At 40.6% G+C, this 24,695-nt stretch overlaps 1 protein-coding gene across 2 annotated transcripts in view; it reads left to right on the top strand.

Moving 5' to 3' along the window:
• MTA1 (metastasis associated 1) overlaps nucleotides 1-24,695 on the top strand; it is an 81,771-nt gene that overhangs the window by 33,351 nt on the left and 23,725 nt on the right. For both annotated transcript variants that reach the window (XM_035537194.2, XM_050712154.1), the window contains exons 6-13: nucleotides 399-516; nucleotides 2,041-2,143; nucleotides 5,597-5,696; nucleotides 7,107-7,295; nucleotides 8,399-8,473; nucleotides 16,636-16,694; nucleotides 22,907-23,022; nucleotides 23,836-23,987. In XM_035537194.2, the coding sequence (XP_035393087.1) occupies nucleotides 399-516; nucleotides 2,041-2,143; nucleotides 5,597-5,696; nucleotides 7,107-7,295; nucleotides 8,399-8,473; nucleotides 16,636-16,694; nucleotides 22,907-23,022; nucleotides 23,836-23,987 (912 nt within the window). The remainder of the gene's footprint in view (nucleotides 1-398; nucleotides 517-2,040; nucleotides 2,144-5,596; nucleotides 5,697-7,106; nucleotides 7,296-8,398; nucleotides 8,474-16,635; nucleotides 16,695-22,906; nucleotides 23,023-23,835; nucleotides 23,988-24,695) is intronic.

Below are 24,695 nucleotides of genomic sequence, written 5' to 3'. Positions count from 1 at the left end.
AGAGAAGTCACTGGCATCTAATTATTGCCGTTTTGATTAACAGGAAAATGCAATTGCACGTCCTAAACCATCTGGTGTTACCAAAAATTACCTTCTGGCCCTCCTGAGCCCTGCTTGTGCAAGATGAGCCACGTTTGCTTCAACTGCAAAGAGTGTATATTGGGGGAGCTGCTGTTGTTTGGGAGAGTTGTTACAGTACAGAAGAAAGAGAGAGGCAGCATTTAACGTTGGGTTTTAAAACTGGTGGTTCATTCATTGCTTGTTCACCCAATTTTAAAATCTATATATAGCTAGTAAGAACAAACTTGCAATGTAAAAGCTTGCTACTATGTATGCAATGCTAAAAATAAAAGTTAATAATACTCTTTTTATTTTTTTTGCTTTTGTTTTATTTTTAGGATTTCTTCTTCTATTCACTAGTATACGATCCTCAACAAAAGACCCTACTCGCTGATAAAGGAGAAATTCGAGTCGGAAACAGATACCAGGCAGATATAACAGATTTACTAAAAGAGGGTAATTTCCATAATTTATTTAAATTCTCCAGAGGCCACGTTGGATGCGGCCACCTTTATGTACGTGGCCCCTATGGGGGATGGAGGTTTCTACCGCCAGGTCATGCGTACCCCGATGGCCTGGTTTGTTAGTGACTGAAGCTGCTGCCCACTGAATGCAGTTAATTATGTCTCAAACCAGTCTTTAAGTGGGCATTTGTCCAAATCATAAAAGTTGTTGAAACAAATTGAATTAATTGGCGCTCTTTGAGCTTGCACTCGTGTTATTAAGAGATTTCAGAATTTCCATGGGAAGCACACATTTCCAGCACATCTGTAAAGCCTTCGTGTTTTTAATCAAGCCTCACTTCCCTGCATGAGCCCCTCCCAAATTATTGCCAATTAAATGCTGTCTCCCCTCATCAATTTGCCTATTATTGCCGGGTGCCTTTTCCTCAGAGCCCCCTCCCCATCCAGCGGTGTTGGCTGCCAGCCTCGATTTCTCACCTGCAGAGCAGGCAGGAGGAGGAATTTGCTGCCCTGCCACGGTGTGCAACCTCAGCCAGCCCTGCAGAAGGAGCACGAGGACCCCAGCCTAGGAAGAGGGGCCAACAGAAGTGACTGTTACTGGTCACCAGATGGTAACTTCAGACTGGTCCTTGCACTGCCCTGCAGATCCAGAAGTGGGTGGAAAAATGTTTCTGCGCAGACAGGTCCTCCTGAGGGAGCAGGTGTTGGAAGAGGCTTTGCCAAAGCGTGCAGGCAGAGATAGAAAAGCACAGAGGCACTTCAGTCTCTGCTTTGGAGTTTTGCTGATACTGTTAGGCTAATGTTAGAACAGGCAAACAGATTGGTCAGGACTCTTGTTTAATTTGTCTGTGGTATTTATTCAGCAGCTGGGCTAGCCTCCTAAGTGAGGATGAACTAATTTGAAAGGCATTTTCTTCCCTCAGCAGGCCAACACGGGGATTCAGAGAAGGATAATCTCCAGATGTTTGAAAAGGAGCGCAAAAAAAAAAAAAAAAGCTCAATTGCTCCTGTATTTTTCCATGGTATTTTGGTTTGTGTAGGGTCAGAATAAAAAGAAGCAGGAGGATCTGATGCCACGATTTACCCCTTAGAAAGCAGCTGATGCAGACTGAACCAGCTATTCATTGCCTGCTCAGAGCATCCAGCAGCATGTTTGTTTTTCTGAAACTGCTGCAGGGTAGAGGAGAAAGAAGAGAGAGGCAGGGGAGGAGGCTGAAGAGAGGCTGGCTAGCTTGGAGAAGGATGTACTTGGTTTCCTGCTATTTGCGGCCTTTGAAACCAGTTCTTCTGCACCTGATTGCCTCATTCGGATGAGCTGGGTAGCTGTGTCTGTCAGGCTGGAATTGCCACAGACAAATGGGTGAATGAAATTCTCGCTGAGAAGTGTTAGGCAGAATATGTGAGATGGACTGTCAGTTAAATTAATACATTATTATTAAATTTATATACAGAACCAGGAAAGTATTTTTATTCCAAAACAGCCATACTGAGTGTTTCTAACTTGTTTTTCAAACAGGTGAGGATGATGGAAGAGATCAGTCAAAACTTGAAACAAAAGTTTGGGAAGCCTTTAACCCGCTAGTAGACAAACAGATAGACCAGTTCTTGGTGGTAGCACGGTAAGAGCAATTTACCTCTTCTTTGAATAAGTAAATTTTAATAACGCTTATTTTCCAAGCACTTTTTTGTTCTTTTTGCTTTACTAATATGAACACTGGTTTGGTTGCATGATTCATGTGTTTCATTTTGAAGCGATGGACATGTTACATACGTGCCTTGCTGGGAACTGCATGACTTCAGGAACTCGGATTTACAGTTTTTACTTTCTCAAAGTTATTCACTTATATAAAATCAAAAGTATTTTATGTAAAAACTGCCGTGTAATTGGTGAGGGTTTTCAAATGGGGCAAGTGTGCAGAAGGCGTAGTGAACTAAATTCTTGACAGAACATTACTGTGTCTGTTTTCTCTCTTTTTCAAACCCAGTCACATTTCAACATGTTATTATAGCTAAGATGTCTGGTAAGGCGTTTTTGATACTGTAGATGTTTTCTAATGCCTAGATTCCAATAGGTAAGCAGAATAAAGTAAAACCCTGCAAATCTGTACAGATGGTGAAATTTATGCTTCTGTTTAAGCCCAAGGCAATCTTTGTCCATTAATGTTAGGTTTTTTAAATGCTCATGAAATTTTTCAGTATTATGCATTGGTACAAACAGAAGCCTATACCAAAATTTAGGCTCTTGTAGCAACTGGTGACTGATTAATTCTAAAAAATTAAAGAAAAGAGGTAATGCTCTCCAACCTCTGTCTTTTAGGTAAGTTTGTAAGATTGTGGAAGCATGGGAGTAAAGTGGTGTGAGTAGACGGACAGTTGGACTTTCTGGTGTTTGTAGTATCTAATAGTTTGCTATTAGATACGGGTAGGAAAGGGGTGTGTAAAGTTACAATCTGTTAGTAGTATTTGGCTTGCTGCTCTTGACAGCATGCTGATGGAGCATGCTGTGTGACAGATCTGGACCCTGACTTGTAGGGCAGTCTGCTGCAGCCAAGGGCTTTAGCCCTGGAAAATGGAGTTAAGCCTACATTTCAGGTACTCTCTTGGATTTGGCTCTGGGGCTGTCAGACATCTACTTCTTGGTTTTTACCCTCTTGAATTATCTTGCTCTTGAATTTTCTGAATTTTCCCGAGCGTGGCATTGGTGTGTACATAGTGGGTAAGGTAAGGAGATGCCTCCTGAGGAGGTAACGTGAGGGCTTGTACATGAGAATTTGTCTGGACGGGACCCTCTAGTTCTGACTGGAGCTGTTGAATGATGCAACAAGGGTGCGTTTATGAAATGGCAGTAAATGTTTTCAACATGTTGAATGATACAAGCTTAGGGAAATACTGGAAAAAAAAAAGGATTGAGGAAAATTGAGGAGCTGGTGAAATGTGTTTTAGGAACTCAAATGTGTATACGCAGAAATATGCAACAATATTGATTTTTTTTCTATGTACTTTGAAGATAAAGCTTGCTATTATTATGAACTTCAGCCAAAAGTTTTAAAAACAGCTACTCTGAATTGCAGCACTTTAAAACCTTTGTATGGGTGTTTGGGCCTTGCATGAAGGTCCAATAACGGGGAGCTGAGAATGAAAGTAGGTAGGTTAAGATGGAAAAATGTTAATTGCTGTCCAGATTGAAGAAAATCTGACAGTTCAGAATCTATCAGTACATTTTTGTCTTTAGTTAAGCATGTGCTTTTTGTTCTCTAGGCTTTTTTTAAAGGTTCATAAAATCTTTAGTGTTATGTCTACACTAAGGAATCACCATAAAATTTAAGCTCTTGAAGTTTCACTGTGCTGCTTACACAATACGTTGCTGTTTCCCTTGACCTGTGCCAACAGTAAATTCAAACTTGCTGAACTAAGTGATTTATGGGTAACAGATTAATTCTACTTAATCAGATGGACATAGGGAAATGGATGAAAGTGGGGAGAGGATAATCTCCACCAGCAGCGCGGAACAAGCGGATGAAGGAGCGATGGGGAGAGCTGGAATGTTTCCAGCAAAGGGTATTCCAGCTTCTTGACAAGCCTGCAGTTTCACAGTTGCTTCTAATCAAGCGAAGTACAAGATACCACCACCACCACCACCAACAAAAAGCTCATTTGCTGGGCTGTTTTTCAGCAGCGTTAATTTAAATTTGCCACTCGGCCAGGCAGTTTTGGTGTTAGGAAGTCCCAGAAGGAAGCCGGAGGGTAGAATTGCCCCCATGGATGGGCCTTTGCACTTGGCTTGGTTTAGAGCGACTGCAGAGCTGCTTTGTGATGGTGGTTTCCACCTCGTGCAGGCTTTTGGTGGTGACACTGTCTTTAGTAGTTCTGGCTGTTTGCTGCTGCCTGCTCGGTTTGCTGAGAGCTGCTTGAGGCTGCCTGCTGCAAAGAGTCGCTGAACAGATCAGCATAAAGATTGCTTCTGCCCACAATCAGCGAAGTGATCCAGCATATAATTAGGTGCGCACGCACACAGACACACACACACACACACACACACAGACACACACACACACGGAGATGGGGAATCCATGAACCAGAGACGGGGATGAGTGGGTAGGAGGCTGGGGAGGAGGTGAGCTGTGGGCGTGCACCAAAACCTGGGTGAGGGAGGCAGCTTTGGCTTTTGGCCAAACTCCATTATTTGACGGACTCCTGCCTAAGTATTTACCTTTCCTCCTCTAATGCACTGCTTGGCACTAGAGTTTTTCCCCCTGTGCACTCAAACTAGTCTGGGGAAGCAATCCGAGTGGGGGGAAAAATGGATTTTTTTCTGTTGTTGTTGTAGCTGCTCAGAGGAGTTCAGCTCTAGTTCACTGTGCAAGAGCATTCCCAACTGTGTGCACGATAAGCATTGAGGGCAGAGGGAATTACTGGAACCAATGTTCCTGTTAAAGATTTCTCCAGCTAATTTCTTTAGGGATAAAATGAGGAGCATGGGAATTGTGGCCTAACGAGCAGGAGCGGCTGGCATTGGGAAGTATTTGAGAATTGCTATACTCCTATGCAGTCTATATAATATATGCACTTACGGCATTATACTATGTTGTAAAATAAAGTCTATTTTAATTTTTTGAGACTTAGGAAAGTGATCGTTACTGTTTTTTTTTTTCTCTGTTTGGTTTTGGCATCTGTCTCCGTACCTTTGGACAATGTAGCACTGCTCATGCCATTGTGGAAAAGATTTTGTGCCATTCATAAAGCTCACTTGTGATCAGTTTCTGTTAAACTTTAATTCAGAGGTCTGTGCTGAGAGATAGGGGATAAGATGGTTCAAAACTCCCTGTTTGTGATCTTCAAGTCTTGTTGTTTTCTGTCCTAAGCAGTCTTGGTCACATGAACCAAGTACAGTAAAGCGTCTCTAATAACAAACCACATTTGAAGAGGCTGGTCTCTGGCTCAGAACTAGCGCCAAACCACGTAATCTTTTTGCTGAGAAACAGAGTCTGCTGATCTCAAAAAGTGTTGGTTGGGTGTTGATATTTATGCTTGCTTTGCCTGCAAAGTTAATGCTCCATTTTAATTTCTTTCAGGTCTGTTGGTACATTTGCCCGAGCCCTGGATTGCAGTAGTTCTGTCAGACAGCCAAGTTTACACATGAGTGCTGCAGCAGCCTCTAGGGATATCACATTGGTAAGATTTTTAAGTTATTGAGAGATGTAAAATAATTCACCTCAGCAATAACAGTTGGCAAAAGGAGAGAGACAGATGGACTGTAATTGTGGCCTGCTGTGAACCAGATCTTGTCTTTGTAAAGGAATTCTTTATTTACATATGAAGTAACTTTTTTCTGGCGTTGTGCCTTTTATGATCCATCATGGTTAACTCTTGATTTTTTTTTTTTTTATTTTTTTAATTAAATTTTTTTGACCATGCTTCATAGCACATCTCTTGCTTGGGCTTAGTAGCGGTCTTGAAAAGAACGCACGTGATTATCTGCCTGTCTGCAGTGCTGTAGTGCCAGAATGCCACTCCTTATCGCTTCCCCAACTGCCACTGGCATCCTTGGGCAAATTGTCTTGGGGGGAAAAGTTTGTGGTCAGATAAGAAATTTCAGTTGATCAAGTTCTTTCCTTTGAGCTTCATTTTCATCTACCTAAGGAGTGGTGATATTGTTAATATTTTAAAATTATAAAGGATTCTGAATAGATAAGAGGAAAGGGAAAAGTTAAATTTCTATGGTAGAGAGAGTTGAATAGAAATGTGAATAAAATTTATGAAGTCTCCAGAGTACTGTTATCAAAGCCTCACCTCATAATTGAGTAATGTGAAATCGTATGTAGAACAAATTCTAGGATAAAACATTGTAGATTGATTATGCATGTGCACAGAACTCTGGTATGATGAGAGGCAAGTGGCGTCCTGATTTAAAACTACAGAAATCAAGAAATAAAGCCAAGCTTTAATATACTAATGCCAATTCCTCACAGCGTGTTCTTATCCCTTGTAAATCACAAGGCTCAGACAGTCGTAGCTCAGCTTTCTGAGGGATAGTTGCTCATGGGAGAAACTCTTCCGACTCAGCTCTGATACGTGACTTAAATCCTTTTTGGGATTTGTGACCTTTGGGACAAGTGTGTGTTTAAATATTCGTTGTTATATGTAATTCTTGTGGATTATTTTCTTTGTGGACAAAGAAGGTGCATGGATAACTTTATTAAAAAACACACCCTCAGACCTCTATCTTTATGCTCCACCTGTTGTTGATGCCTAACAGGGCTGCTTAGTCCTGGTGAGTGGGGCTCTGTCCCCTACATTTTCTTAACAGCAGTGCTACAGCGTTGGTGCTGGGTAGTAGATAAAGTAGCAGTTATTCAGACGCAGATGCTCATGTTCCAAAAATCTCTCTATTGTTAGTGAATATTGGACCTGTACACTGACAATTATCGTGAGTCTCAGACTGGAACAAGTTTTTATTGGTTGTAGAATACAGCATCCTCAAATCTCACTGCGTGGTTTGTGTTACTGCTGTTTGATTGCTAAGCATTTTTCCCCCCTGGATGCTTGTCCTTATGTTTGTTTTTCTCTTTTACGACAATGTAGTTCCATGCGATGGACACTTTGCACAAAAATGTCTATGACATTTCCAAGGCAATCTCTGCGCTTGTGCCACAAGGTGGGCCAGTCCTGTGCAGAGATGAAATGGAGGAGTGGTCTGCTTCGGAGGCAAACCTCTTCGAGGAAGCACTAGAAAAATACGGAAAAGATTTCACTGACATTCAGCAAGATTTTGTAAGTATGTAAAATGGGGGCCCACGTGGTGCGACTGGGTCTGATCAGTGACAGAGCTGGTTTACAGCTTGTCTAAACAGAGTTGTTTTCTCTGTTTTGAAGAGGAGGGCTTTGAACTGGAGCATGTGCCTTGCAGTAAATTGGGGAAAGGCAGACCTCATACTGAAGACAGCCTGCTGTACAGTCAGAATTTCAAATCACCAATGATAGATTTTCCTTCAGAGATGTTAATTTAAAATAGTCTGCTCCACTGCCGCTGGGAGAGGATTTAGGAAAGTGTTGTGACAGCCTGGCTACTGTAGATTAATTTGTATTTGAAAGAGTATTGAGCCTTCTGAAAAATGAAAATTTAGTCACTCTTACGTTATTTCAAAAAAGGCTCTGTGAAAGTTTTAAAAAGGAATCTTGGGCATTCAGGGGAAGTGTCCTGCAGTTTGGCCGAATCTCCACCCTAGGTGTTCAGCCTGCAGTTTGAATGGAGCACTGTAAAGAGAGCCAAGTTTCACTGTATCACGCCTCGAGTCCTCAGAACAAAGCGAGTAGTGTCAGTGTTGCCTGTCCTGTGCTCTAATCTTTTAGATGGAGGGACTTGGAAGCAGCACAACACTCTGTGGTCCTGCTGAAAGCCTTGTGCTTTTCATGCAGAGAACAGCCGGTATGGCACATTTCTGTTAGTAGTTATTATTTTATTATTTTTATAGGCCAGCTACATAGAAGCGGAGAAAACTGGAGCTGTGATAACTGGTTCTTGCTTGAGTCTTTGCTCAAGCAGCAAGACTGTCTCAGCCAGTGGGCTCCCTTCCACATTGTGCCTCTCTTGAATGGTTTACTGTGGAGCCAATGCAGCATGAAGATTTACCTGTAACGTGCTCTGTTTCTACACTGAAAGCACTGTTTTTTGAAAGGCCATTTAATTTATCATGGGGCCCATGTGCATCTAATGTCCTTAGGAGATAACAGACGCTGTCTTTTTTTTTTTTTGCTAGCAGGGTTAGTAGTTGCAAACTCTGCTTTAAGCTGTCTGTCACAGGAATCCCGTGAATTTCCGTGAGGCTGTGCGCCAGCTCCCCGCAATGACTGTTGCTTTTCCTTTATGTCCTTAGCTCCCATGGAAGTCCTTAACAAGCATAATAGAGTATTACTATATGTGGAAAACGACAGACAGATACGTTCAGCAGGTAAGAGTCAGAATCACCTCTTTCATTCCAAGAGAAGCTGTTTTACTTGCCGCTGAAACCGAGCAGTTGCTTTGTTCTTCTATGTGGGATTCAGCCTTTCTTATAGGTGGATTCTGTAATCATCTGAAGCACCAAATAAACTCTTGTTGCTAAATTCATCAGCCATTCTGTAGATAAATACTTGTGGCATTGGCATTTGTGTTTTTTTCATGTTTGCTGCTACTTTACTTGGAGCTTTCAAATGTCTGTTTTGGAATTCAATAGCTTGAGGAAGAGTATACAGTTAATCTCTGCCAATAACTCTGTTCAAGGTCAGCAGTAATTTCAGTTTTAGCTTTTTATGGGGGAGTGGACAGTTGCTGTACAACAGGCAATCATCGTTATCCCCCACCTCTGCTTGTCCATGACTTTGATTGCAGATGCAAGGAATCTCCCCCATGGAAGTGCTGTAAGTAGAGTGTTTGGGAAGCATTGATGGCTCAAATTCCCAGACTCATTATACTTGAGAATCAACTTTGACTAGTGTTTACAGTAATTTTTATCTCCTACTGGTTTAAATACAAAGGCTGCTTGGTACCTTAAATAACGAAAGCACAATGCAAGAAGCATGTAAAATGTTTTTAGAATATCAGTTACTGAAAAATACTTACAATATTTAATAGGAAAATTAATTAAAAGGGAGAAATACATAATGTATTTTTTATGGTAATTATCAGTATAATGTTTAGGCATCTATTTAAAGTATTACAAAAAGTGTAGGCACAGTAATGTCCTGCCTTGACTTGCTTCATTAGATACTCAGCCTATGATAAAGATTCAATGCCTGGGGCATTGACCGGTGTTTGGCATGTACTTGGCCACCAAGGTCTGCGGTGCGATCTTCTGATTGGAATACTGCTTAAATTACAGAGGGCGACTCAGGACAAATCAGAATACTTTTTGAATTGATTCTGTATTACCTTTTTTTTTTTTTTTTTTTAAATAATACTAAGCAGCATTAATAGTTGCATCCTCATTCCTATATTTTCCAAGCTCATTCCTGGATGGAAATTTTTCCTTCTGATAAGGAAATGCTTGGTGGGACAGCGGTGGAAGCTGTTGTGGTGGAGAAAAAATGTGTAGTGGGTGCTGCTGTACTGTCTGACTATAGCCACTTAGGAGGCAAGAGCTGAGTGTACTCAACCTGTACTGTACTCAGTGTTTGCACTGAGATGAATCAATTAGTCTTCTCCTTCTGTGCGTTTTTTATCTCACCTCTCTTCTTGTAAAGATAAAAATCCATGTAGCAATGTGCTAGGTATCGGAAAAGGTAAGGAAAGTTATTTTATCTGATAGTGAAAACTAGATTCTTAAATAGACTGCTGCATGAAATATCACCCCAGTGCAGTCAAACCAGTAAGCAGTAGTAGGAATTAGGAATGGTTAGAGGCGAAAGCAGCGCTGTCCTGCTCAGAAAATCCATGATACACTCGCATCTTTGAAGTTCTGTTTAGGCACATCTCAAGGTATGTAACAGTGTGGGGGCTGAGAAACAAAGAGGTTCAGAGCAGGTTTTTTGGTGCCCACTCGTGGATACCGTGGGAGACAGGTTAGTGTTGTGGTCCGGGTGTTTGCTTTCAGCCCCGGGGGCTATGGAGGGTTAGGGGCATGGTGGGTGGTAGTATGCAGCAGTAAGATCAAGGTCTTGAGATGCTGATTCCAGTCATAGACAACAGAGAAAAAGCAAATATTTTGTGGAAGGAGAGACCGCTACAGAAATGGTGCTTTCCCTAGGAAGTGGTTAAGTTCTTTTGCTCTTTCCACTTTTATGAACTTTTTTATTATAAAGACAAAATTGCAGAGGGGATAGTTGCATAAAAAGCTTTATTTGTTCTCGCAGCAATAAAGTAACACCCCCACGCACAGTTTCTTGTATTGTTTTGCTGTGTTCTTACGCAGTGAGTTTTCTGTAATGGTGATAATGTTGTACCTCACGTGTGCTGCCCAGCAGTGTACCACGGAGTGGGATTTGGGGAAAACTTCCAATTAGAGGCTGTGCACTTAGGAGAGAGCATGAGCATAAGCTGAACAGGTAGAAATTACAGAACAGAGATATAGCATCAATTAAGTTTGAACTGAGCTGAAGACTTCATCTCAAATTCCCAGATTGTACAAGCAAATAATACTATTAAACATTTATAAAAAGCTTGGGAGAGCTATCTATATATAACCACAAAGAAAGCATAGGAAGTTGTATTTGAAATAATGGTGCATTGCATTTATTTTTTACTTGGCGTGCCCTAAGTCTTCGACAAAGTGCATCCCTCACCATTTTTTCCATCTGTTTCTTCAGTGTTTTGTCTGTGTGGATTCTCTCCTTAGCCTAATACCACAAAATGGTTCTGGGCCTAACAGCATTTTCATACTTCAGATATTGAAAATGTGCTAAGTAAGGATATGACAAGTGTGTGTCCTGAGTTGTTTCACTTTCACTTGTCCTCCTTTTAAGGGGATAATTAAAGTACCTTCTAAGTCTGTATGTTACTGTCTTAAAACCACAACAAACCAAAAAACTTAACTTGCTCATTCTTGTAGACTCTTTGGCTGAATGCACTTAAAAACATCTATTTAGACCGTCTATTTTTGTGATTTATACAAGTTCATAATGAAGGTTTTGTCACAAGCAAACTGCTTGTTTTAAAAACCAGTTAGTGGGAACTGTTTACTTCCCTCTGTATTTCCTTTGAGATTTTCTTGGAGCAAGAAAGCACTCTGTCATAATCTTGAAGAAGAATCTATCTGTTCCTGGACTTTGAGGAAGCTAAATTTTGAGCTGACTTTCACAAAAGACCTTTTCTCAGAACTGAACAGTAAGGGTAGTGCAGAGTCCTGTGCAAGCCTAAACCAAGAATTCCAGTAGTCAGAACAACCTGGACACGAATAACAGAAGGTGTGCTGGCATACACAGGTGTTTGTGCTTGCATGGAGGGGAAAAAGAAGGCCTGATGCTTGGTATTCCTACTTAATATAGCACTTCCTTGTCTTGTGGGTAGCATAACGTGAGATGGATGCAAAATGACCTCTTTTCGAGCATGTTCTTGGATCTCTTACACAGTGATTTCTATTTGGCTTGAACTCCACCTTACTTCCGACACTTAACAGCATTAACTAGAAGTTCAGTCACTTCAAGAGGAGGTCAAACCCTCCAAGCAGAGACTTGCTTGAGAAGGAATAATTCTCTTGCGGTGTCAGCACAGAAATCATGGTCTGATGCATGGTCCTGAACGCATGTCCAAAGTGATCCCCAAAGTAGTCCTTTCAGAGTTGTCCTGAAGAAAATGAGGGAAAGGCCAAATTCCAAATTCAGTATCCCATATCTTGTTTGAATGCATCTTTTTTTTTTGAGTCAGATTTCACATGTCAATTCACAAGAGCATATATTTCTGATTTGGACAGGTTTGAAATTGCATCCACTGGCTAACTGCTGGTGGTGGCTTTCCCCAGCAATTCCAAAGCTCTTTAAAAGTTCTGAGATGTTTGGGCATGCCTATGTTTTCATTCAAAATGAAATTTGTGTTTTTATGCAGTTGTGTGTTCCAGGATGATTTTTTGTTTTTATTTTTAAAATCCGAGTGCTTTTGCTGTGTTGTGTAACAGGAGGGGAAGTCCTGAAACCTTTAAAGCACTCTCCAGCTGTTGAGATGCACTTGAGAATTGCTCAGGGCATGGCAGTGACAAATGATCATTTGAATTAGTTTTATGTGTTTTTTAGAGTTAGACTTCAATTTTACTTTTTCATTTGTGCTTGAGCATGAAAGTTCCAAGAGGAAGATCAAGCATTACAAATTTCTACTCGGTTGTCTTTTTGTTACATGGAAGTCCCATTTTAAAATTGCAGCATGTCAAAGATGAATTAGGAGGAAGAGACAGAATCAGTTTTAAGGTATGCACAGCATTGAAAAAAAAAACAAATGTAAAAGAGAAGATGGAGAAGTGCAAGTGCCATTAAATATGACTACATGAGGTAGGGAGTGCAAAGGGTGGAGCTCTGGGTAAGTCTTGATGCAGTTAGATAACGTCCTTATTAAGGAAAGCTAACCTTTGTACCTAGCCAAGAGCTGTGTGTGACATCTTAATGTACTAGCCTTCATAAAGTACTGCGTGCTAGGAAAATAGAAATAACATCAAAGAAATGCTTTTCCACAGACGTAGGACATGTTATCCCAAAACACCTCCTAGTAAGCCTGCAGTAACATGGAACTGTGGTAATTTTGGCAAGCAAGTGACAGAGACTGTAGGTACTGCATGCCAGTGCTGAGATGTGTTGCAGGAGCTCAGGCAGCTGGAATCACTTCTGCCAACTGCATCGTGGACTAATTGCCTCCCCCCTGCCTCCCAGCAGCACTTGTGTGTGTGCTCAGAGGCTTTTTGGGGGGCAGGAAAGCAGTGTGAAAGTTTTCCCCTAAATCCAGAAAGTGCAAGTTAGAGGCTATTCTTCTTCCCCAGCGTGAACCAAAAGAGGCTAAGTATTAGAGGGTATCTGAGCTGTCCCTGCACCATCTACCAACCCAACTCTTGCATTGCGGACCTTGAAATATCTCTTGCGTTCCTGTGTTTCTTCTATTATTTTCTTTTTATAAGCCATTCACTTTTTAGAAAATGCCCACAAATGTTTCTTAATAATTTCGTGATACGTCACGTTTTAAGACTCTTTCAAACTCTAGAATTAAAGATGTTAAATCCAGGGAGAGGCTATGTAAAGGAGAGGTGTTTGCACCAGCTTGAATGTACAGGATTTTAAAGTATTTTAATCCCTTGGTCTCTGTGGGATTGAAAAAAAAAAAAAGTTGGTAACATCTCCCTGTTATAGATAGGGAAAATATGAGGTAAGTATGAGGATATACTTAAGATATGCAATTATAAATAACTCACAGAGACAAAAGATTTCATTTAGGCCAAGCTTCTAGAAGAAGTTACAAATGCTCAGGGTGTTGTTTTTTTTGTGGATGAGAACATTCCTAACTACATCCAGCAACATTAAGAATTTATAGCATAAATATGCTTCAGGCACAAATCAACTGATAACTGGCAAAGGACCTAGGAAAGCACTTCTCTGTGAAGGGACTGTGCTGAAGTTGTGTGGGACTACGTGTCGGGCACCTTTCTTTGTACCTTCTGTTTTCAGTCACTGTCGGAATAGGAAGCTCATGAGATCTGCTCTATTGATTCTCCACGGCCACAAATGCTTAGTGCAAAACCAACCTCTTCTTTGCCTTCTTAGCCCCAGCACATTGCGGAACCTTCTGGTATTCTGATATCCTGCTCTGTAATAAAGGCAGAACATCTCATATGGCTTGTGCCTTGATTTCAAGGCAGCTATAGGAGATAAGGGGGTATTGCCAGGCCCAGGTGACCTGTGGCAGTTATTAGCTTAGAGCTTGCACCATGGTCATCAGTCATGAGCAAAATCTGGTGTGAGGTTAGCATTCATCACTACTTTACGAAAATGTTGCTTAACAAGCTAAATTAACCGTGCCTCCGAGGCAAATGACTTTACATTGTGGATATCAGAATATTTCAGCTGCTGGAAATGCTTTGTGTTTGCATGAAGCTTTTCTGCTCGTAGATTTCCAAGACTGTCACAACATAATGTCTCTAGATAGCGCCCTTGGGAGCTTTTGTCAAGAACACTGCAGCTATTTTCCCCCCAACAATTTGCACTAGAAATCTAGTGGAAATTTAAAAAACAAAACAAAAGAGTTCTCTACCAGTGCAAGTTCCCTGAATTTCCTGCCTTGGCCTCGAGGAAATACGATTCTTGTACAAGGTTCATCAAGCAGTATTTTAAATGTTTATCAGCACCTGTTGTTAGACTTCCTTGTAATTCCTGGGGAGAGCAGGAGAAGGCTTGTTTTCCAGTCCAGGCTGAGGGTGGAGCTGCCTTCAGCTCCTGAAGATGACCATGCATCTCACTGAAGGAGGATTTTTTTGGGATAGTATCTCTCTGGAAGTTAAAGAAGGTTTTCTGGTGCTATTGGAGAGCCACTTACTTGCACAGCACTTGTTGATGCCTAGATAAAACAACTTGAGGAAGGCGTTTTGAAAATGCTCAGCGTGGAATTTCTGGGCTCTATATGGAGGGAGAACCTCTTTAATTATCCTACTGATTGCCAGTACAGAGTGTATTGTTGATTGCTCCAGTGCTGCAGGATTGATAAGTATCGTCTCCATGAGGTCTGTTTGGGCTTTCTCAAGGACAGCTTTGGGGTAGCTGTCTGTGTCTGAGACCAGATTTAATAGAAGCAACCAACCTGGGAAGCAAGAAGTCTGCTTTTGGATGCAGCTTTCTGAAGGCATACTCATAGTCTCTGAATCCCTTCCAATAGCTGTTTGTTTTTCTCAGTCCTTGTTCTCTTGTCTGACACCTTCGTTCTTTGATTTCTAAGATGGATTGACTATTACTTGCTGGAAAAGGTAAGAGGGAATTCTTTTTGAGTCTAGAGAGTTTAGGTGAGAAACTGTCAGGCTGTCAAATGGAAAACTGTTGCTTAAGACTGCCCCTCTGATCAAAGCGAGCTTCATGCATACTGGAAGCTTTTACTTCATTATTTTTATGTGTCCATAGTGCCCTGTAAAGAGAATGTGTATAGTCCTATTTTTTTTTAAGTGAGCAGCCTCAAGGCATTTTTTTCCTCAAGGAAAATAACTAAAGCAAAAGTGAGTATCTGCATAGAAATAAAAAGCACAAGAAGATGTCATAAATTTGAAAAAGTTAAACTAATCTGTTTGCCTAGGATATGTGTAAAACCCCCAGCAAACCCTGCATTGCTGGTTTGTCTGGAAAACATCGTCATTACTGTCTGCAGACTGCTGTTACTGACGTGGATGTTGAAGGGCATGGACCCTGCTTCAGCAGGAGAGGAATAGAGGCCTCCAGAGGTTTCTTTCACCCTAAATTCATTTAGTTCATGTAATAAAGAGGAAATGTGAACCTTCAAATGTCTCTTTCTTAAAAAAAAAAAAAAAAAAGTGAAGATTTGAGTAATAAAATGAATTCTTGGCCAGTTAGTAAAGCTCCTGCTAGTTGTCTTCCTCTTGTGCCATGTTCAGAAAGGAAAGGAGCTGTACCGTTCTGGGGGAATTGCTTCTCTACCTGCCATTGGAAGGATCGCATAATCCACCTATTCCAGAAACGGGGATGGAAGTTAATGGCTGGTCTTACCAAAATAAGGCCATGTAGAGACAAATTGTGTGTACCCATGCTCTGAAAGGCTACTTTTTGTGCATGTTTTTCATGGAACATCACACCCTGTGATGTTCCTTAATATCTCCTGGGAAAGGTGATGGGTGGTTTTTTTTTAACGAGGAGCTGATTGTTTGGTGTAGTTAACCTCTCCCTTTTTATCCCCTTGATGTTCTTTGCTACCTGGCCCCTGAGATTTGTGCCTCAGGGTTATTTCCTTTTATCTGAAAGGGGCATAATCGGTAGTTTTTGTCTACCTAAAGCCTTTCACCTTTAGAAAGTGCAAATGTATGGCTTGCCCATGGCTGATGTTTAGCGTGAAGTGATTACCTACCATAATTAACAAACCTATTGGGTGTTGCTGTGTCTGTTTTTTAGTTAAGCTTGTAGCCTTTTTAAGTTTTAAAGAAAATCTCCAGTGTGAGTCAGTTTTCAGTCAGTTAAAAAGAAATAAAAAGAGAACTATCAGCAAAAGGAGTCTTCCTTCAAATTCTTGGAATTGCTTCAGCTGTTGGGGAAAAATGATGGAGAAGGTGTTTTGCTATGCTTGTTATTATCCGGTTGTTGCATCTTGTCAGAGAGGACAAGCACAGGCTGATACTTTGGATCGTTCTCTGCAGGGGAAGATAAAGGGTTATGGGGCAAACAATGTATGAATTTGTATTGGAATGAATGGGAATAAAAAAAATTTGTATAAATAGTAGTTTTGTAATCTCATTAACTCTTTCAAAGTGCTGTGTATGTAGTCATTTACTACCCACAATTGTTTTCAGAGTGTTTTTTTCCTGTTGGAAAAGGATAGCTGCTCAGTGAAATTAAAAAACTTGTTTGATAATGAGTGCTAAAGTTTTCACTGGTGACTTACTTTACTCCCAGGTAAAATAGCCCTTATTTTCTTTTTATTCTAACTTTTTTCTGTTATTTTTCTTTCTTTTTAAAGAAACGATTGAAAGCAGCAGAAGCAGAAAGCAAGCTAAAACAAGTGTATATACCCAACTAGTAAGTATCTTTCTGTATTGTTTTGTTTTTTATTTCATTATAGAGGGTCTGGTGTAGCAGTTTCCATGGCCTGCCAGTATTATATATTAGCTTTAATTATATAATGAGAGACATAGTTGAACAAACAATGTCAGAGAGTTACTAAATTAGGTTACCAATATAATGAGCCTTCTGCTGATGCTTAAATAGGCTTGAATTCCTTTTTATTTTAGCTGAGTTAATGCTAAGCACCCAGATGCTAATAAACAAGTTGGAGTCCTGTGGAAGACAACACGATTGCTGTTGTATTTCAGAGCTGCCTGGAACAAAGCAGCACTCCTCCCAGTATGCCTGTGCTGCTGCTTATGAGTGTACAAAAGACAAAGCTGTTCCTACAAGCTGACCTGCTGCTTCTGGAGCGCAGGGTATTTCCTCCATGGGTAGCTGAGGGCGTTCCTGGTTAGGATGCTGTGCTGTCACGTTGCTTGTTTCCTTCGTACTGTATAGTGTTGCCACCCTGAACCAATCATTACTTCTGATTTTTATTTTTATACAGAAAGTGAGTGGGGACTTGGTAGCAGGTCACTATGGTCATGCATAGAAGGATAGCTAATTAACTGTTTAATAGTAATTCATCTGTTTTTTTTAATTGTCATCAGTGGAACACGAATGCATAGTTGTTTCCTAATGTCACATTGTCACATTGTATTTATATATATATATATATATACACACATACACATATATATATACATATGGTTAGTAAACTGTGCTTCTTCACTTGTGTTCCCTCTGCATAACCCAGTCAACAGCTGTTACAATGTGGAACTCAAATCTCCCCTGCCTTACCTCTTTTCATCTTTAATTCCCAGACACGTTCCCATGTGTGACCCTAATAACTCCTTTACTCTTATGTTATTTATTTTCAAATGTTTAGGAAGGTCTACTACGTATTCCTGTTAATTAAGGCAAAATGAAGTCTTACGTGTTTAGCTTGCAAGATGGTCTCTAACTTCTTGTGAAAATACAGGATCCTTGGTTTCTTTTTTGCCTCTCTTTTAACTGAAGTGTGTCAATATATCTCACGTGAATTTACCAAAAATTAAATGTAAGATTCAGTGTGAAGCCAAATAGATTTCTTGTCATGCTATTTTTCAACAGTATTGCCTTTTATGGAGGGTGTTACTGTGCAAGGGGACTCTGGACACCAAATTAAACATGAATTCAAAATGTGATAAGCCTGTAAAGCACAAGCTAGCATAATTTAGACTGCAAATGCAAAAGGATATTGCAGATGACAAAGCCCAGTAGTCTTCCTGTTGCTCTTGGATTATAATGTGTGTAGATACGGCTTTGTATTTGAAAGGTTACAGTGCTCACTTGATAATGACTGTCTGGAGTGGTATCTTATCCCTCCACCCTGTATCTCAGTAAGATAATTCTTGTTGCTATCTAGCGAATGTAATCAAATCAGCAGCTTACCTCTCTGCTTCAGGAAAAGTCTCTCTCTACCTGTGTGCCTGCTATTTTTGTCTCTGGCATTGATTTCCAGCCACAGCTGATTTTGTGAGTGTTGTACCTTAACTCGCATGTTGATTGACAAAACGGGCGTCAGATTTATCTCCTCCTTCAATATCCTTTCATATGTATCAGGAAAAGTAGCAGCTGTGTACCTGGCAATCCCACATAAATGCTTCTGCTGCTTTTTTTTCCTATTAAAACCTGTAAATGTGGCAACAGTTAAGTATTTCTAAGATTTTGGATTATTTCTACATAAGTTTCAGTCCAGGATCTGATACACAGGGAATATATTGCATCTGCATTACCTTGTGACCTAGAAAAAGATTATATTCTTGGCTTGTAAAAGCAATACACAGTGTAAGGATCTAAATATCAATGTTATTGATTAGTCCTTATCGTGTTACTGAGCTCATTCCTGTTTTGAGGCTTGAACCATAATGATCCAGTTGTGACAAGCTACATCAAGTAATTTCTTTTGGAGGTGACGAGGCCTATGTAGAAGCATATCAGCTGATTGGGTGAAACTTTCTAGCAATAACTGGTGTAAAATGGTTTGCAAAGAGAGACCCAGAAGGATATAATTCAAACAACCTTATTTTTTGTCCCCGGCATACTTCCACTGACAGGGATTTCATTTGTTTGTATGATGTTAACAGAAAAATCTAGAGCAATGGGAGGAAAAAATAGTAAGAAAAGCAATAGAAGCAACCTTCAAGGCTTGTTTATCATCCTACATGCATATTATACAGCGAAAGATAAGATCGAGTAGTGAAACTTTATAGTTGATATTTTTTAACCTGAGAGTGTACTGCAAATTTATAATATGAGGAACTGAATCACGGAGAGGCTAGGTACTCCATGCAGAGTTAATGCAGGTAATTGCTGTGAGGTTCTCAAGTCCGTAGGCAACATCCTAGGTGTTGGACATAAATTGTTGTGCTCCTTCCAAGAAGAGCCCTGGTTTTGGGGCAGACATCTGGAGTTGATGTGGCTGAACCCATTGCTTCTAAGCATGGGTTTGTAAGGCATCCCTTAGGTTGGAAAACACCAATATGCTTCTGTGGTGAAGGGAAGGTATAAAATAAGCTGAATTCTGCATTCAGATAATACTGTAAGTTTTAGTTGGGAAGTGTGTTAAATAAAGCAGTAGTGCAATCCTGAATGTATAATTCAATGCTCTTACTCCTTTCATCCCGCCATCCACCAGTGTGACTGTAGGGCTCACAGCTTTCTCATTCCAGTCTCAGTGTTTCTTCTTCTAGTGTGTCCCCAGACATATTATTCAAGCCTTTTTGGAACTCATATTCTGTTTTTACTCATCTTAGGGGCATCATGTGCACCTGTTACTTGCTTCTATTCAATGACAGTCTGGTTGTGTAGCTGCTGCTTTTTGGGATTAGGACATCTGCAAATCGTGAAGGCTAAGACATGCAGTTTTGTGTGGCTTTTCTCTCTTTTGCTTTGATCTAGATGATATCAGAAGTGGTAAGAACAGCAAGGGAAGAACGAATTGCCCAATACAGTCCCCAGTCTCTAAAATATATTGATATAAAATGTAAATTCTAACTGCATCTGTAAATGCAAATTAATACGTTCTACTTGGAATATTTTATCCAAGAATATCAAAGCACTTTCACAACCCGTGAATGCTGCCTCACAAACATCGTAAGTAGGGGAATGTTTGCCTCTTTTTTTAAGCCAACAGGGAAATAGGAGGATTAGGTCAAAGCTTTCTATCACTACAAGGAGAGACTGCTTAACAAGCTGAAGATGATTCCTTTATGTGTTTCTTCGTTGTCCTCTGCCTGAGGAGCAAGACTTCTCCTTCCTTGCTTAATGGTGCAGAGGTCTGTTGTAGCAGGGAAAACTCACAAGTGTGATGCTGGTCTTTCTCTGTAGCTGTGCTAGTTAAAACAGTGACCTTGACCACGTTGTTGGAGAAAGCTTTTAATTTTCAGAAAGCATTGCCTTGCAGTCATTAGACCCATTCTTAGAATTGTGAGAGCTGTGATGAGAGCTCACCACTGTGGTGCCTGGGTAAGGAATCCAGATACTTGAATTAGATGCCTAAATGCAGATGGCATAAATTGTCCCTAGAAAGGATTAAACGTTGTTCTTATTCCTTATTTCTGAGCCTTTATTTCTTACTAGTTCTAGATGCAGCAGAACAATTGTGTTTTCTTGAATATCTGGAAACATTCACTGATGGCGTTAAGTTTATAGTTACTTCTAACCACTAAAATTTCATTATTGTGCTGTGGCTCAAATGTTAGTTATATAGTGAGAGGATTTCAGTGTTCTGCATGGCTCAGGAATATCTTATGGCTTTTTTGTTTGTTTGTTTTGTGGTGTGGCTTCAGTATATGATGGTTGTCGTCTTTCTGCATGTGCTTTATCATCTTCATCTCTCTACTTGAGACTGTTCTGTATGACAGCCCAGAAACCTGTGCTTTGTAATCCCTGTTCTAGCATAACTGAGTGCTCCATCACAGCTGAAACCCATTTAAAAGGCTTCCACTCCTGATTTAAGAAATGGAAATGATAGTTTACCACACCATCAATATTCTCAGTACCTTATTTGCATTTCTCACTTCAGCTTCATCAGTTGCCTAATGATTCATACAGTTATTCATCTAATTCTCTTGTTAATAGCTGCAGCAGGCTTTGGTGATATCAAACAAGTTTAATTAACAAATCACCAACAATTGGGGACTTTTTGCTTCTTGTCAGATGAAAACAGCTGCCTAAATTTGGTGGTCACCCACTGTGACACTTAACCTCAGCTTGGGGCCAGGACACTTCGTGGTGCTTGTTGCAGCTACCTTCATTGCAGCCTTCCAAAATCCCCGAGTGGGAAGTTACTGTCACAGCTACAGTGTGCTTATCTTGGGGATCGGCGTTCACCCACACCCGCTCACTGCTTTCACTTGGGTTTAGAAATGCACGTTTGATAAGGGTTCTTGGGAGGAGAACAGCCGGGCTGTCAGCCTCCTTTCCACACGTGAGCCCGGTGGTCTGGCCGTGCGTGCCAACGCTTGGTCCTGTTCCCAGCTGCTTACAACTGCACCCATCAGGGCTTCCCAGCACACTGCTCAAAAAACGAAGCCTTTTGTGCGCTATGCTGATGGATTTCAGCCTCCTGTAGTGCTGCTTCTCAGAGGATAAATCGATGTATGGAAGGGAAACCACATGCCTTATGTTGAGGTGTAAAACCCAGAGAGGAGCCTTTAGTTTTCCTTGCTTCAGTCTTTCATTCTGTCCGTGGAGCAGGCATGTCTGATAACTGTGCATCTGTGAGGGCCGTTTGTTTTGCAGCATCTCAGTCGTGTTTGCACATGGGGTTTGCTAGTGACTCATGGCAAAAGTTGTGCTGCAGCAGGTTACTGTAGTGACACTCCAGAACAAAATGCAGGGTGGCGTGAGCTCCCCTGTTCCAACTGTCCCTTTGTTGCACCGTGTCTGCAGATCTCTTGCCATCTGCAGCGTCCAGTATGTGAATTGAATATGTGGATTTACTAGTTTATTAATTGGAAATAACTGAAGGGAGTGGGCATATTCTTTTTTTCAGGTAAGAGAGTATGGGTGAAACATAACTGGCATTAGAGGTTGGGCTTATATTCAAAAGCCCGCACCAAAGGCTGCCCACTTTTTGTTGCATCTCTAAGCTGAGCTCCTCACAGCAGCTTGGAGTCCTTGTGTCTTCATAAATTCTTTGCGTATACTGCTTCAGTGAAACTTCTTGCGTGTCCCACCTTCTTCCATTCCCCAGACATCCTGTCCCCGCAATATGGATTCACTGTGCTTCTTGTTCCTTCCCATGCCAAGGGTTTTGTGAATGTCTCCTTTTCCCTCTCTGGCATCTTCCTCTGCAGTGCCTGTACTCTTCGTACTGGTCTTTGTGCCAAGGTTTTGTTTGTCCTTCTATTCCCAGCTTCTGCCATTAACTTTTGTTCCTGAGTCAACACCTTTAACAGCACATAGGGATGAGTGGAGGTGATGTTGTTAAATCAGGATGTATTAATGACAGATGTCAATGGACTTCTTGCTCTGTGGCTGTTAAACTTTTGGACTTCCTGCATTTAGCCGAAGCTTAGATGTTTCCTAGGAAAAGCTCAGATTGTGGATTAAGACTTGATGAAGGCTTGTATTCCTGATCACCTCTGTATGTTAGGTCCAGAGATGTAATTTAAGGTGTTGGGTGTTCTTGCGCAAGTTGTGGCTATGTACTGCAAACCTTTACAGTAAGACAATGTGAAAATATGTATGTGACTGTGGTATAGGGTTATCCTTCCCTGAATAAAACGGGTCTTTCTCTGCCTACTTCTCCTTCTCCATCCCCTGTGCTGCCTCTTGGAGATTCACATAACATATCCTTCATGTTGAGGGCAGGGAGAGATCTGTAGATAGGATCTTTTTGCCAGTTTGATCAGAATGTTCAGGACTGTAATTAAGATACCTGCCTTGCCTCAGTGGTTTGTTGTTTTTAAACGGTTTTGGTCTCTTAAATGGTATTGAACTAATATAATGTGGACATTGGAGAGCGTATTCATGAAAGGTAGATTGCTGGTAAGTACAGCTCCTTGTTCTGAAAGCCACACGATGAACAAAATTTCAGTCTTCAATTTCAAATATTTTGGGCCATGTTGTTAAGTCTCCTAGGAAATTGCATGCCTTGATTAATGTTTGTCCTCCTTTTTGCTTTGTGTTTTAAGTAACAAGCCAAACCCCAACCAGATCAATGTAAATAATGTCAAACCAGGAGTGGTAAATGGTACTGGAGTACAGGCACAGAACACGGGAGCAGGACGGGCCTGTGAAAGCTGTTATAGTAAGTGACACGTGAACATAGCACTTGTGCATAGAGAGCGAGTGCTGTATTGCAAGCAGTAAAGTAAAAGCTGTGCTTGGGAGGAGGGAGCAGGGGGGAGAAGGCTTTGAAATGGTGGGGGGACAGAATTTGATAAGCAACATTTCAGCAAAAGTGGTTTTGGAGTTACTGATTTAGCATAAATATAATTATGAAGTACTTAAGGGGGAGTTAGCTACCTACAATTATATAGGACATTTACTGTTGAGCAAAGACTTTAATCACCAAGCTGTGAACTTGACAATTTTTTCATTATTTTTGAGTAGATTCCAAAATATGGGACATCAGTGTATTTGGTCTGCTGTCTGGTACTAATACACTAATGCTTGCCCCCCTTTATGGGGAGCCTTTAGAGGTGCTGGAATGTAAGACTGCACGAGAAGTCAAGTCACAGACTTACCTTTCATTCTTCCATTGTTAAATGAATGTATTGGGGAGTTCCTGGAGAGAATCTTCTATCCTTCTCTGTAGAAATTGTCTATCAGTCTTGCAAAACAAGAGCTTTCAGTTTTGTTGGCAGGATGTTTTCCCATCCTAGTACGTGTTTTTTCTGTTCATATTTGAAAAGGGTTTTAATGTATGTAATTGATTTCACTGAAGTAACAAGCACGTTTAACAGTGGTGATGGCAATAAGGCCATCAGCAGGTTAAGATCTGTTTGAGATTTGCACTGTCTTTGTGTGGGTATTCTTTTATGATGGTTCTAAAGAGAATAAGCTCTGAAAAGTGATCCTGTTTAAGGATATATATAATTTCCACCTTTGTTATCTCTAGCCACACAGTCTTACCAGTGGTATTCTTGGGGTCCCCCTAACATGCAGTGTCGCCTCTGTGCATCCTGTTGGACGTACTGGAAGAAATACGGTGGCTTGAAAATGCCAACACGGTTAGATGGAGAGAGACCAGGACCAAACCGCAATAATTTGGTAGGTATTAGAAAAAAGGCTGCTTGGTGATCTTGTCTGGAAAGTTAGGTGATGTAATTTGTAATCAATTCTTCACTGTTCTTAAATATTTAAGAAAAAGAATGCCTTCAACCTCCATCGTTGTTCTTGAGTTTGATTTTTTTATCACTTGCAAAAAGTAGGCATATTAACTTCAGCTATATGCAATTTGTTGCCAAGTACCGCCCCCACGGAAAGAAAAAAACCCACATTATTTGTTTAGCAAAGTAGCCATCAAATGCATGGGATAACCTCAGGAACTTCATGGAAAAAAATTGGAATGCCAGCCAATGTTTCTGATATTCTCTTTCCATGATTTTTGCTGCAGGAGGAAGAGGACTAATTTTCCATAAAGGAATTCATTATTTCCTGAAAGCTGTTCCCTTTCCTAAGGCACACTCAAAATTAGATATCCCAATTAGCTAGTAGCTTTTTAGAGATCCCTTATCTTGTTATTCCTCTTCTTCCTATTTTTTTCAATTAATCCTTTCTTTTTTTTAGTCTTTGATTAAGCGTTTTGTGAGCTTCATTTTTTGTACTGTATTTATTAAAAAAATTCTCAATTTTTCTGAATTTAGAGAAAGTTTAGTCTTGAAGCATTGTATTTTGGGCTGACTGGAAAGAATGGCTGCATCACAACAGCAGCTATGGAGAGAAGGATAGTACACAGTGCACTTTGGTTTTAGATTC

Source organism: Cygnus atratus, chromosome 8 (assembly GCF_013377495.2).
Source record: "Cygnus atratus isolate AKBS03 ecotype Queensland, Australia chromosome 8, CAtr_DNAZoo_HiC_assembly, whole genome shotgun sequence".
Classification (NCBI taxonomy): domain Eukaryota; kingdom Metazoa; phylum Chordata; class Aves; order Anseriformes; family Anatidae; genus Cygnus; species Cygnus atratus.
Note: the sequence above shows the minus strand (reverse complement) of the source record. Positions and strands in the feature narration are given on the sequence as shown.